At 39.9% G+C, this 12,288-nt stretch overlaps 2 protein-coding genes across 4 annotated transcripts; one reads left to right on the top strand and one right to left on the bottom strand.

The window, feature by feature from the left end:
• Nucleotides 1-36: 36 nt before the first annotated feature.
• cipca (CLOCK-interacting pacemaker a) lies at nt 37-6,378 on the top strand. The gene is made up of 4 exons (XM_086095110.1): nt 37-407; nt 1,091-1,213; nt 1,838-2,007; nt 3,449-6,378. The coding sequence occupies exons 2-4, from the start codon at nt 1,108-1,110 to the stop codon at nt 4,202-4,204; spliced, it is 1,032 nt and encodes a 343-aa protein (XP_085951236.1). The 5' UTR covers nt 37-407; nt 1,091-1,107; the 3' UTR covers nt 4,205-6,378.
• On the bottom strand, nt 6,165-10,940 carry zdhhc22 (zDHHC palmitoyltransferase 22). 3 transcript variants are annotated; one of them, XM_086095113.1, is made up of 3 exons: nt 10,871-10,940; nt 8,760-9,317; nt 6,165-8,208 (listed from the first exon to the last, which is right to left on the bottom strand). In XM_086095113.1, the coding sequence occupies exons 2-3, from the start codon at nt 9,313-9,315 to the stop codon at nt 7,937-7,939; spliced, it is 828 nt and encodes a 275-aa protein (XP_085951239.1). In that variant the 5' UTR covers nt 9,316-9,317; nt 10,871-10,940; the 3' UTR covers nt 6,165-7,936. The 3 variants fall into 3 exon arrangements, with proteins under 3 accessions (XP_085951239.1, XP_085951237.1, XP_085951238.1); XM_086095111.1 differs by having other exon boundaries at nt 10,551-10,928; XM_086095112.1 differs by having other exon boundaries at nt 10,555-10,928.
• Between the last annotated feature and the right edge of the window lie 1,348 nt (nt 10,941-12,288).

Raw genomic sequence — 12,288 nt, 5'->3', positions numbered from 1 at the left:
TTCATGTGGTTGTACATCAGTAAAGTTGTTTCCAAGTTTGACAGTTACAGTGGAGCATAATCAGATTCTCCCCCGCCTGGCCCCGGTGAACATAATGTAATTGATAAGTATACTTGTCAAAGGCAGTGACTGAGTTACCATATATGTTCTTTTGGATCCTATAAATTATTATTATTATTGTTGTTGTTGTTGTTGTTGTGCAGTTATGTTCCAACAGAGGGCGGCAGGACTACTTATTTTAATGCGTGCCGCTATGTAGGCCAAAGAAGAAGAAGAGGAGAAACTCAGTATGACGTCAATTCTGCCATAAGAAAACAGGAAAAGGCTGGATAACAAGACTTCAATAAAAACAACTTTGCATGCGTGACTATTTGACTGCTATCTGCTTTGAATCCTGAATCTAATTGGTAAGGGTTCCGTTTTTATTATCACATATATAGATAAACGATATCGATATGGTTGCCAAGCCAACTATATGCTAATATTAGCTTACGTACGCTGTAAACTGTTTTTAGAAAGCTCACGCGTCCAACGGTAAAGTGGATAATTGTAAATATTGCCAATAGGCTTGTGTTTAAAGCAAGCGATAGCAGTGGCTCTTTTTCCTTTTTCTCTTTTGTTTGCTAGCTAACGTGAGGAAACGTCGCAACAACGCTGGCACGCCCCCAATTTGTAAATGTCGTCCATTTAAAACGTAACACACGTGACTGTCAAGTTTATTTTTAGTGACTGTTAGCAACGATTATGAAGTGTGTTGTTATCAGCTCTGTTTGTTACTGTATATGTTGAATGTGCATTTGCTGATCGTTGCGTCATTGACGTCACTCGTAACTGGGAGCAGATAAGGTTCATAATCATTTGAGTGGCCTATTAAGTCTGTGTCATCAATAAGTCTGAAAACTCATTCGTGTTCTTATTGAACTTATTTAACTAACTTATTCCAAGATCTAAGGTTTCGTTTTGCTGATCAATTACTGTTTTAAATGTACTAAACAAATATGTAAATAACTTATTTGATGACAACTGATGTGACAAGCTAAAAGTCACAACAAAAACATTTTATGCTCATCTACTTGTATATTCTCTTCAGGTTGAGTCGAGACAAACATGAGCAGCTCCAGTCAACCCCTCCGACACAGGGCATCATCCATCACCAGGGTAACACACCATGACGCATCTAAGCAGGACTTGGAACGAGATTCAGGCTTCTCAGGTTAGTGTTTTGTTGTATCCTCTGTTCAGATAACCAATATGTTGTATCTATTCAAAACACTGTGCCAGATTTAGAAAAACAGCCTCAGAACATAACTGAGTATGCTGTTTGTGTCAGCGTAGGTAGAGTGCTATTTTCTTTGTGCACATAACACAAGCACATTTATGGTACCCTTTTGTTAAAGAGTTGAAAACGCACAATCATCCATGGAAAAATGAAAATGAAATGCATATTGAGAAGTCCTAATTGGTCAATAATCTTTTGACAATCGTGTTTTTTTTATTTAATTAATAGAGCGGTACTGTACCATAAATTTTATGATTTTGTCGCTTGTGGAGTTTTTTTTTTTTCTCATAAAGGGTCATTTGCAATCAGAGAGCAAAATCTAGGTCACATTGTGTGTCTTGTACGAGGTCAGCCAGGCCAGGTCTTAAATAACACCAAAGGGAAACACCTGGACTTGTTGAAACCCTATTAGCTTGATGGTTTCTTTTCCAGGGACTCTCAAGATGCTAATCTACATCTGCCAACTGTTTCCATTATACCGTATTAACGTTCTCCCTCAGGAAGTGGTAACATTAGACTGGTCAAATGTGATGAGCTGACTTGTATCATCCCCTCCAGATGCCAGCTCAGAGTACCTGAGTGCAGTTGATGCGACCGACTCTGAGGATGCAGGCAGGAAGAGGTCCGCAGTCGGCCAAGACGCGGCTGGAGTGCAGCTGGCTGTGATGGGAGGCTCGTATGCTGGACTTTCCCCGATGCTCATTATGAATAATTTTGTCCTGAATCAGGTAAATACAGCATGGACACAAGCATCGATCGATCAATGGCACTCATAACGGATTTGAACCAAACTTTCTTTTAACTTGGTGCTTTGAACTAGGGAAGATAAATACTCCGCAGGCCAATTTGATACCACTGATACTACTAACAGGACACAAACATTATTGTCTGTCAAACATGCAAAATTCATTTTCATTTTGTGTTTTCTGGATATGTACAAATACATTCAATTGAATCTGAAAGGAGGGTCTGAAAGGCAGGTGTAAACCACCATACAAGGTGGTGCTAGCGTAGCGCAGACAAAACAGCTGGTAGTGGGGTGTACATGAAAAAAAAATATTGCGTCATATTGTCTATTTAGCAAAGCACTTTTGGAGCTTCTCAATGATCTAAGTGTTGAATTTGGAACTAATCACAAGAAGGAGTCATGTCGTATTATGTATGACCAAGCTATTTTCAACTGCATATTCATATGTCAAAATATAAATCAACAGCCAATCAGAAATTTGCCAAACAAAATAAATACTTCAACTGGCTTTTGCCAAAATTTCATATTATGTTCCTGTGGCCAGACAACAAAAACACATAGTCTTTTTCCCTAACATGCACAGGTGCAATCATTGAAATGGGGTCATTGATCGTTGCCAAAAGCCTTTTAAAATATCCACTCTTTTATTGTTGTCGATGTCCCTTCTGTACGCCAATTTGCTTTTCTTTTCTTTCTTTTTTCACACAATTGTGCCATGTGTTTGTGGTTCAGTTAAACATGTGAAACTTCAAAACATGTCTTACAATCTTTACTTCTTCTTTCGGCTTTTCCCTTCAGGGGTCGCCACAGCAAATCAGTTGCCTCTGGCCTCTCCATCCTCTGCTCTCACACCAACTACCTTCATGTCCTCTTTATCCATAAACCTCCTCTTTGGTCTTTCTCGAGACCTCCTGCCTGGCATTTGGAAACTCGGCATCCTTCTGCCAATATACTCACTATTTCTCCTCTGGTTCAAACCTCCAAATCTCAGTCTGGCCTCTCTTACTTTATCTCCAAAGCCTCTAACATGTGCTGTCCCTCTGATGTACTCATTCCTGATTCTATCCATCCTGGTCACTCCTAAAGAGAAACCTCAGCATCTTCATCTCTGCCACCTCCAGCTCTGCCTCCCGTCTTTTCCTCAGTGGCACTGTCTCCAGACCAAACAACATCGCTGGTCTCAGTTTTTCTTCTGTTAGTGTGAGATTATTTATTACAGACCCCACACAAAATGTTTTTTTAGGTTTGGTTCTCATTTGATTGTTTCATATTTATGGCCTGGAAGTGCTTTTCAAACAAGTATTTTCTGTAATTGAGATTTGGCATAGATTAGTGATAGACTTATGGCGTGCACCTGTGTGATCTTTTCTTCCACTTATTTAGTTGGTAATCACTCTTTCCTATTTATTTATTTGTTTTAGCCATCGCAGGTGACTCCAGCTGAGCAACAGTGGGGCTTCCCTTCATCTCTTGATGCCATGCCTCAATCCCAAATGGTTCTGCTTCAACCAATGATGTCGCCCAAAACAACCCTTGAAAATATCCCCCAGTCAAAAAGCTACACATCCACCGTCAAGTCGTATCCCAGAATCGCTCCAAACCCAGTAGATACACCCTCAAAGAGGTCAGGATCCTCCAGATTGAGAGGAAATTCATCTTCAGCATATGACCAGCGACACCGAAGGCATCGACGAGGCAACAGGCAGCACGGCACCCCCACCCCCACCCCCGAGTGTGACCCACACGCTCCCAGCAAAGCAAGTTTGCCCAAATTTGACGTATCGCACAACCGCTCTTCTGTGCCAGCTGAGAGCGCCAAGCTTCTTAATGAGAAGTGTCTTTCCTCAGTGACAGCGACCAGCTCTGTTTCCCCCTGCACGTACCAGTCTCTGACTGAGCTGGATGACAACCCGCTGTGTCCTGACATTTACCCGGACAGCCTCTTAGCAGAGAGCAATAAGGTGAAGCGTTTCAGCAATACCTACAACATCCTCAGCAACTGCGGCCTGCTGGGCATCACCATGCGCACCAAGCAGCTCATCAAGGACAACAAGCGCACCCAAAGTCAGCTGCAGCTTCTCCGGGAGCATACGGCGCTCCTGCTGGAAGCCCTGGCAAGCGGAGACCCTCAGCTGTGGACTAAACTCCAGCTCTCTCTGCAGGACTTCAACAAGTAATGGCGCACGGCATGGCACTGGGAGAGACCTACTTAGCGCTATGTTGGTGACTTCACCAGCAGTTCATAATGTGAGGAGCCAGCATGTCACCAGCCTCCTAATTCAAAAACCCATCGTCACCACTAACTTGATCGTCAACTTGCATTAACTGCTTCTGTGCTCCTTTTGTACCCAAACGTAATGTTAGGGCTACAGCATCTACTGTCACTAAAGTGACTCGTATACAAGCATGCTGCAATGCGCACGCTGAAGGAGTCTCTTCTAAAAAATAGTTTAGTCGGATTTCATACCAAAGGGAAGACACTCAAAGTTGAAGAGGGACTTTTTTTCCCTGGCAAGTTTTTTTGCGTTTTATGGTTGAGTTAGGGTGAATTGGAAGAGACAGTCCTCCAATGAATACGACCTCATAGGTTGTTTTGAAATGTATTGTAGTTTAGCAACCCCTATCGGTCTTGTAAATAGCGAACAAATGGTAAAGTGAACCATAAGTGTAGTTACTGGGACTCAAACCCGGGTAGGGTAGACATTCGTCTTCCAACCAGATGCCCCGGGTTTGAGTCCCATCAACTCCACTTATTGTTCACTTGACTATTTTTGCGCTATTTACATGGCCGATAGAGCTCGCTAAACTACAATGCGTAACACTTGGCCGTATTTTGGTGCATAGTAAAATTACCAATATTGTGTTACAGTACTTGTTGGAGAGAATGCAATATTTTTGTACTCCTCAATGGTGGCCTTGGTTTAAAGATGCAGTGGAAATGTAACTAGTATATATCTTTAACCGAAGAGCACCATCTAGAGGAGGGAAAAAAAATATCGCAAGGGGTTCATGAAGCTTCATTTTCCCATCATTACTGTGAATGTGCCACGTCATCAGCATTGGCTACTATGTAAAGTGAAATTTGAGCTACTCATGTTGCAATAGAAAAATGTGGTCATAGAATAAAATACAGTCAACCTCTGGAACATCATTTGTTCCTTGATGTTGATCAACCTGCAATTGTTTTCGGTTTGTAAATACCTTTTTCCCATGAGAAGTACACTGAAATGGAAATAGAGGTTACATTATTCATTTGAATTTATTTTAAGGTCATGATTTCAGTAACATTTGGTGTTAATTGTCATGTAAAGTACAAAACGTAAATGGGTAGCATTGTCATGGATCTGGGGGATGGGGGGGGGGGTGGGTGGCGTTCTCCTACAATTAAATAATTTGGAAAGAAATCTGTGGTACAGTAGCGTGGCATTGGCCTTTTAGGACAAACAGTACAAATTTCAATTTGCATAGAATGACACACATCCCTGCAACCTCCTTCTGTACTTGTTAAGTTGCATTGTCTAGTAATGCATGTGAGTTTCATTTCTTAATATATTTTTTTAAGGTTTAATAGTTTGACACAATTTGCACCCCCTTGTCATTTTTCATGTGTAGACAGAATACTGGCAGTTTGCAAAAAAAAAAAAAAAAAAAAATCCAACTTGTAAAAAAATATATCAGTTTCTTACCTTTTTAAATATTATTTATTGTTAGATTTTATTCTTGTAAAAAAAAAAGAAAGAAAGAAATTGCAAAACATTGACAGTTACCATAGAAATATGGTATAAATTCCTTAATAATTAGAACAAGGTTCAATTGTGTTCAGTGAAGTTGTGAACCCTTCAAATTGTGTTTACTTTGTTTCTGTTACTGCCATATTTGTTCATGCTGTTTTTTTACTCTTGTTTTTTATGTAACAAGATCATTGTTCATATTATAGCTGAAAAGTAACGACATATCAGATCTTGCACTTTAGTTCCCAGAATATCGCTTATATGCTTGATTTTTTATTTATTTTTTATGTAAAAATGAATGGTTAACTGTGCCTTTTGAATATGCGTGTGCTTGTGTTAGAGCTTGAATTTGTGTTCATCCTGCCATAGCTCCCCAAACAGTAAACAATCTGATAACGGGAAGCCATGAGGTACATGGATGAGTTTAATGGCAGGTTGTAATACTGTACAGTATTTTAGTTTTATTTTGGCAACACTTGTACAGTCAACAGTAATAAGACGGTGACGTAAATAAATCTGCCCTGTTTTTAGCAAACGAAATGTACCTTTTTGTGAAGCGTGCCTCTTGTGCAAAAGTCACCTACCTTGATGAATTGTCATAAAAATTCATTTGAAAAATCTTTTATTTCTCTGTCCTTTATTCCGCACTTAAAAAAAGAAACTATCCACAGTAAATAATTGAAATTGAAGCTATTACCTTGTACTGTATCACCTGAGTGCTTTTAAATGAAGACAATATTATAGCACTTGGGATTGACGTGTATAGCAACAATAGATAAAATATCTTTATAAGAATTAAAATATGTAATGAAATCTAAAACATCTGTTACAATGCTAAAAACTCCAAACAGTAGCTGCATTATAACAGTGGAAAGTCCTATGCATGACCCCATTATTAGCATTAGCAGTATACAGCAATTGCTTCATCTGTGGGGCCATTGTGTACAAAGCACGTAATAGGACATGATGTTATGGCACATTGTGAGTAATACCCTGATAACTACACTGTGTTACCCATCACCTCCCGGGCTGTCACATTCTAAAGAGCAGACATTATGTTTATGCTTGAGGGTCACTATTGCCTGCTAGCCCTTAACACCGAATGTAAGAATTGTAAAAAATACATTTCCTGAATGGTCATTACTCTCTGTGTGGAGGAGCATTCAAGTCGCATTCTAGTTGTGAGCTTAATAATATATATATAAAATAAAAAATAAAAAAGCAAAGCAACAAATGTTTATGACCTAAATATTTTTTAAATAAACGTTTCGTAAAAGAGAAATGTACACTCCTATTATGCTCACTGTATATGGCTCCTCTCCTTGAAGGAATGTGCCGAAAGATAAATTGAAGTCATGACGAAGCAAATGCAATGGAATCCAACCAAAATGTGCCTTAAAAGTCGAACAAAACTTGGAATTGACTGAGAAACCATCACACGAGACGTCAGCAAATCTGTTTTGATTTTTGTTGCTATGCGTAAGAGTATTAATTAAACACTGATTAAGTACGCTAAATAGTTGTTTACATAAATAGCATGTAGCTGTAGCATGGCATATTTTTTACTTTGTATACTAACATCCTATTTTCCCCAACCAGCCATGTTGAGCGTAGGTTTTTGCTATTTGTAGGAATAGGAGCCCTGCAACGAATAGTAGTCTATGAGTACGCAAAAAAAAAAAGGGTTATAATTGTCTATTAATTCCACAAGATGGCGGTAAGGCCTTATTTTTCTCTAAATGGAGCTCAATTACTGAAACATAAAGCAATTCAGAACTACAAACATTACGCGGTCCCTCTACCTTACCTTCAAATGGTAAATAGTTTTAATTTATCTTAGTTGTAGTATTCAATTGTTAATGTATTTTTATTACTTCTACATTAAATCGTTTTTGGTTTTAAAATGAGAACAGCACAATCGATTCTGGGACACTTGTCAATTTGTTCAGCAACAAAAGTATTTTTCCCACAGGAAATAGTAAACCTTCTGTTTCAGGGTCAAACTGTGACACCATAAAACCTTTCAAATTCTACTTTTGTGCAATTTTAGAGGCAGAGATTTCGCAAAAGTCCCGTTGTGTTTTGTATGCATACGATTCACCCTACAGAGCATTTATACAAAGTGTGGTTTGTGTGACCTATTGGAAGCTGCTGATAAATAAATAATAAGATGAATGCTCAGTCTCGCTTGAGTGCCTCCTCAGAGCACATCTGGGCTGTGTGCACAGGCACAATGAGGCCCAGCGCCCAGTTGGTGCCAAACACATCCATGAGGTTGCTTTTCCAGGGGCTGCGGTTCTCCACGGGCTGCCCCCTCTGCATCTGACACCAGGTCTGGCCCCGGGCCACCAGCAGCACCTGCTGGCAACAGAAGCCTGCGCACACCAGCCCGATGCCCAGCCACACATACAGCATCAGCACCAGGAACAGCTGCAGGCCGGAGATTGTTCCTGCATTGAAGGTTAGGGATTACATCATATATTATCATGGAGTTGATTTGATTAGATGTAACTCATTCACTGCCATTGACGGCTGTAGACGTCAAAAATTAATTTGAATTATTTCTATTAGTTTCACTTTTCACATTTTTTTCAAGAGTATGAAAACCTAGATTTTTTTTGTTGTACATTTAGAACAGATATAAAATTTGTGATTAATCATGAGTTAACTATTGAACTCATGCGATTGATTAATTACAATAAAAAAATAATAATTGCCTGATCCCCTAATTTTTAATAATCTTTTCTTCTTTTTTAATTAGGGGCATCAGGCGATTTTTGATTATAATTATTCATATGACTTTACTAGTTAACTCACGATTAAGCACACATTTTATATCTGTTTTAAATGTACAATTTTTTTTTCTAAGTTAATCATACTCTTGTTAACTAACATAAGTGGGGGGGGGGAATGTGAAACTAATAGAAATAGTTCAAATTAATTTTTTTACGTATATAGCCGTCAATGGCAGTGAATGAGTTAATAAACATAGAAAACTCACCTGTGAAGAAATAACCAGTGGAGACGGGCAGAAGGGTCAGGAAGGTCAGCGGGTTCTCAAAAGAGATGGAATACTCCACTGTGAGGAAGGCCACACCAAGAACCAATGAGTACAAGCAAGTGCACGAGGTGTAGATGCAAAACATGATAAAGTAGCGCATGTTTTTGTTGCCGATACAATTCCCCGTGAAGAAGCAATGGTGATCCCGTTTGAGTATAACTTTCTTGCACAGTTTGCAAAAGTGGCGACCATTCAGTAGGTAGTGCGCGTCCACTTTGTCCGAGCAGTGCGGCGAACACACCGGGACCGCCGTCTCGTTGGCGCTCGCTGCGGGATACAGGATAGTCATCGTGTAATTCCCGAGGGCGTTGAACATCAGGAAAAGGAAGATGGCGGTGTGGAGAGTTGTGGACCCTCCTGGTGACGTTCCGGGGCTGGGGAAGATTGTTGGCATGAAGAAGCCAAAGTGCAGGATGAAGGTGGCCACTGTCGCCGTGAAAAAGTATGCAGGGGCCACGGCATTGAGGAGCCTCAGTTTGAGCATCCGGGTGAACATGCCTGTGTGGGAGACACGCGACAAGTAACCATACTAATTATCACCAGCAGTGATCAAGAGTTAGCATGTTTCTCCCACATTCCAAACAAGTTAAAAAAAGAGGTGTGAATGCAACTTCTCAAAAACCTTCCATTTTTGGTTAACTTAATTGTTCTTAAAGTCACCCCAAATATTCTGACTAATATTGCCTTTGTGGAATATGAATAAAGCGACAAAATCCACCTATTTTTATCCATCTCAGGGGGCGGCCATTTTGCTATTTTCTGTTGACTGAAAATGACATCACAAATGCTCAGAGCTCAGGCGATAACCAATCACGGCTCAGCTTGTGAACGTCACATGACCAAACTCAGAAAAGTGAGCCATGATTGGTCACTCATTAGTGATAGAATACGGCTCGTTCTGATTTGTGTATTAGGGGCGTAACTCAATTTTAAAATGACTACAACCTTTAATTTCAAACATTTGCCTTTTATTTGAAAAATAACATTATGTTAACAGCGTAAATCAGAAACACATTAGATTTTCAACATGGAAAAGTGGGAGATGATCTCTGTTGTAAATTGTCAGTTGTTTTTTTTTACTCATGTTTGTTAATGTTGAAATTAAATATTCAAAGTGCAGGATTATTTGGATTGCAGTTTCTTAATAAGGTGCTTCGAAAAGGACGTTTAACATGTAAGCAAGTTTATTTATGTTTGAAAATAAGACAGCTTCCAAAGGCTGATTTTGAACATGACATTTTCTTTAATGTTATTAACTTCTATAAAAGTGGGTCCCAGCGGGACAATGTTCAGAACGGACAATGGACAAACCTGATACAACATGAGAGAGAGAGAGAGAGAAACAGAAAGAATCAATATGGTGAGACCACAAACAAAGAACAAATGAGGGCAGAATAAACATTTATTGGTACTCATCTAGATGACTTCATTATACGCACAACTTTCCAACAAAATCCTTTAGTTATCATTTTACAAAACTTATATTTGACCAATATTCTCAGAGAGAGAGAGAGAGAGAGAGAGAGAGAGAGAGAGAGAGAGAGAGAGAGAGAGAGAGAGAGAGAGAGAGAGAGAGAGAGAGAGAGAGAGAGAGAGAGAGAGAGAGAGAGAGAGAGAGTGTGTCAAGTCTTCTGCAAGAGAAAACTCATTTGACCAAATTAGGTTCCCTGGACCCTTAGGGGCCAAGAGTGGACCAAAAATACCTCGCCCTCTGCACGGTGCTCTGCTAACCTACAATCGAATAGCGTTCGCGTGGAAGATGACAGCTATGCCCCGTGATTCAGAGACTCGACGTGGAACACGGGGATGACCCACACGATGCCCTCCTCAACCGCCACCTCTCCCACGTACTGCCACACAAACACTCACACCCATTCCACACAGTCAGAGATAGCCAAGACAGAGATAGACTTCACCTATGAATTATAAAAACATTGTAATGACGTCATAACATAAGTGTGATTTTTGCGTGGACGACAACAAAGCACGATAATGATGGTGGTGATGATGATGATGATGATGATGATGATGAGACGAGAATTGTCTTGTACCTGCAGCCGTGGGGGAGCTGTCCTTTCCAGCACCGCGGAGCTTACTCAAGTGCAGCGAAGCCTCACAGAGCTTTTTATTTACTCGTTGGCAAGCTTACGCGTATCTCCATCGCCTCCTGCTGGCGGGGATGCCTTGGTTTCCCTTCCAGATTAGGGTGTCTATTCTAATATCCAAATACGGTACATATGTTACACACATTTTTTTACACCTCATCTTTGAGTAGCCGGTCCAAACTCGTTTAAAAATAAACACAAATTTGGCTCTAATACCACCAAGTGTCCATCTATTATTTGTATTCGCTCTGAAAGTGCGATGCAGGGTATTTTCCAGTAGATAGCACTGCAACCTCTCTTAAGTGTTTTAATAATGTTCACAAGAATATTTTTTTGTTTTTTGTTTTTTACGTGTGTGTGGGGAGGGGGGGCCTGTGTGTGTGTGTGTGTGTGTGTGTGTGTGTGTGTGTGTGTGTGTGTGTGTGTGTGTGTGTGTGTGTGTGTGTGTGTGTGTGTGTGTGTGCGCGCGCGCGTGTGTGTGCGTGGCATGCTAATTACTTTGTTTTTGTGTTTACGTCATGGCAGTGCTGCACATGCAATTAGGGTCAGAATATTCAAGACACATTTATGATGTAGTGCAACCATATACTGTGCCTATGGCTATATACCCAGTCAATTAAAAATGATCAATGAATATCTAGATTATGTAGATATTTTAAATACTGCTCTTAAAGACTGCAATCGTATTTTGCAGGTTTTGACAATTCCAAACATCCGGGCATTTCTGATATTTCCGCAATGCAATGCTTCGTTTTGACGGTATTGTTTTTGCCTGTGACTAACATACAAACCACTGAAACCAGGCATATTGTTATAGTAGTCAAACAACGTTTTATTACATTTGACATCAAAAATAATCCCGAGAACTCAAATTACAACAGTCTAAAGTCCAACACATTTCAATTAGAGTGTCCTCTCACCGAGGATAAGATGCATTCAAGGAAAGTAGGAAATCGGAATCATCCTACTCGGATTTTGTGTGAGTTCCAACCTTTAGCGTTTGAGGCACAAGACATATGTTCACGTGACACAATTGGAATGACTGCGTTAACCCGAATAGCAATTTATCAGAGCCATCTTTGTTGTTAACATTTGCCTCGAACGCTGCCTTTGAGGGACACTCCGACTAGGATAAATCCGACTTCAAACCCTCCTCGAACGAATGTAGCATAAGACCGTCATTTGACTTGGGACGTAAAACCACCAGTTTTAATCTTTAAAAACAACAACAAAAACACATGGAAGGTGTTTTTGCAATAATTGTTATAGCATTATAAAATGTTGTATTCAGTCAGTTCACACAATGTTCTCAAAACTAATACAATACGCTTGAGCCAAGGCATGATTTAAAAGTGTTGTTGTTG

This window comes from Leptonotus elevatus, chromosome 14 (genome assembly GCF_054856555.1).
Source record: "Leptonotus elevatus isolate MCC_2025b chromosome 14, RoL_Lele_1.0, whole genome shotgun sequence".
Lineage (NCBI taxonomy): Eukaryota > Metazoa > Chordata > Actinopteri > Syngnathiformes > Syngnathidae > Leptonotus > Leptonotus elevatus.
Note: the sequence above shows the minus strand (reverse complement) of the source record. Positions and strands in the feature narration are given on the sequence as shown.

What these genes read in the sequence shown, in the direction of transcription:
- cipca (XM_086095110.1), top strand. Translation starts at nt 1,108, where the DNA reads ATGAGCAGCTCCAGTCAACCCCTCCGACACAGGGCATCATCCATCACC. An exon ending in ACGAGATTCAGGCTTCTCAG is followed by an intron (nt 1,214 to 1,837) that starts GTTAGTGTTTTG and finishes CATCCCCTCCAG; the next exon opens with ATGCCAGCTCAGAGTACCTG. An exon ending in ATAATTTTGTCCTGAATCAG is followed by an intron (nt 2,008 to 3,448) that starts GTAAATACAGCA and finishes TATTTGTTTTAG; the next exon opens with CCATCGCAGGTGACTCCAGC.
- zdhhc22 (XM_086095113.1), bottom strand. Translation starts at nt 9,315, where the DNA reads ATGTTCACCCGGATGCTCAAACTGAGGCTCCTCAATGCCGTGGCCCCT. An exon ending in CACTGGTTATTTCTTCACAG is followed by an intron (nt 8,209 to 8,759) that starts GTGAGTTTTCTA and finishes CCTTCAATGCAG; the next exon opens with GAACAATCTCCGGCCTGCAG.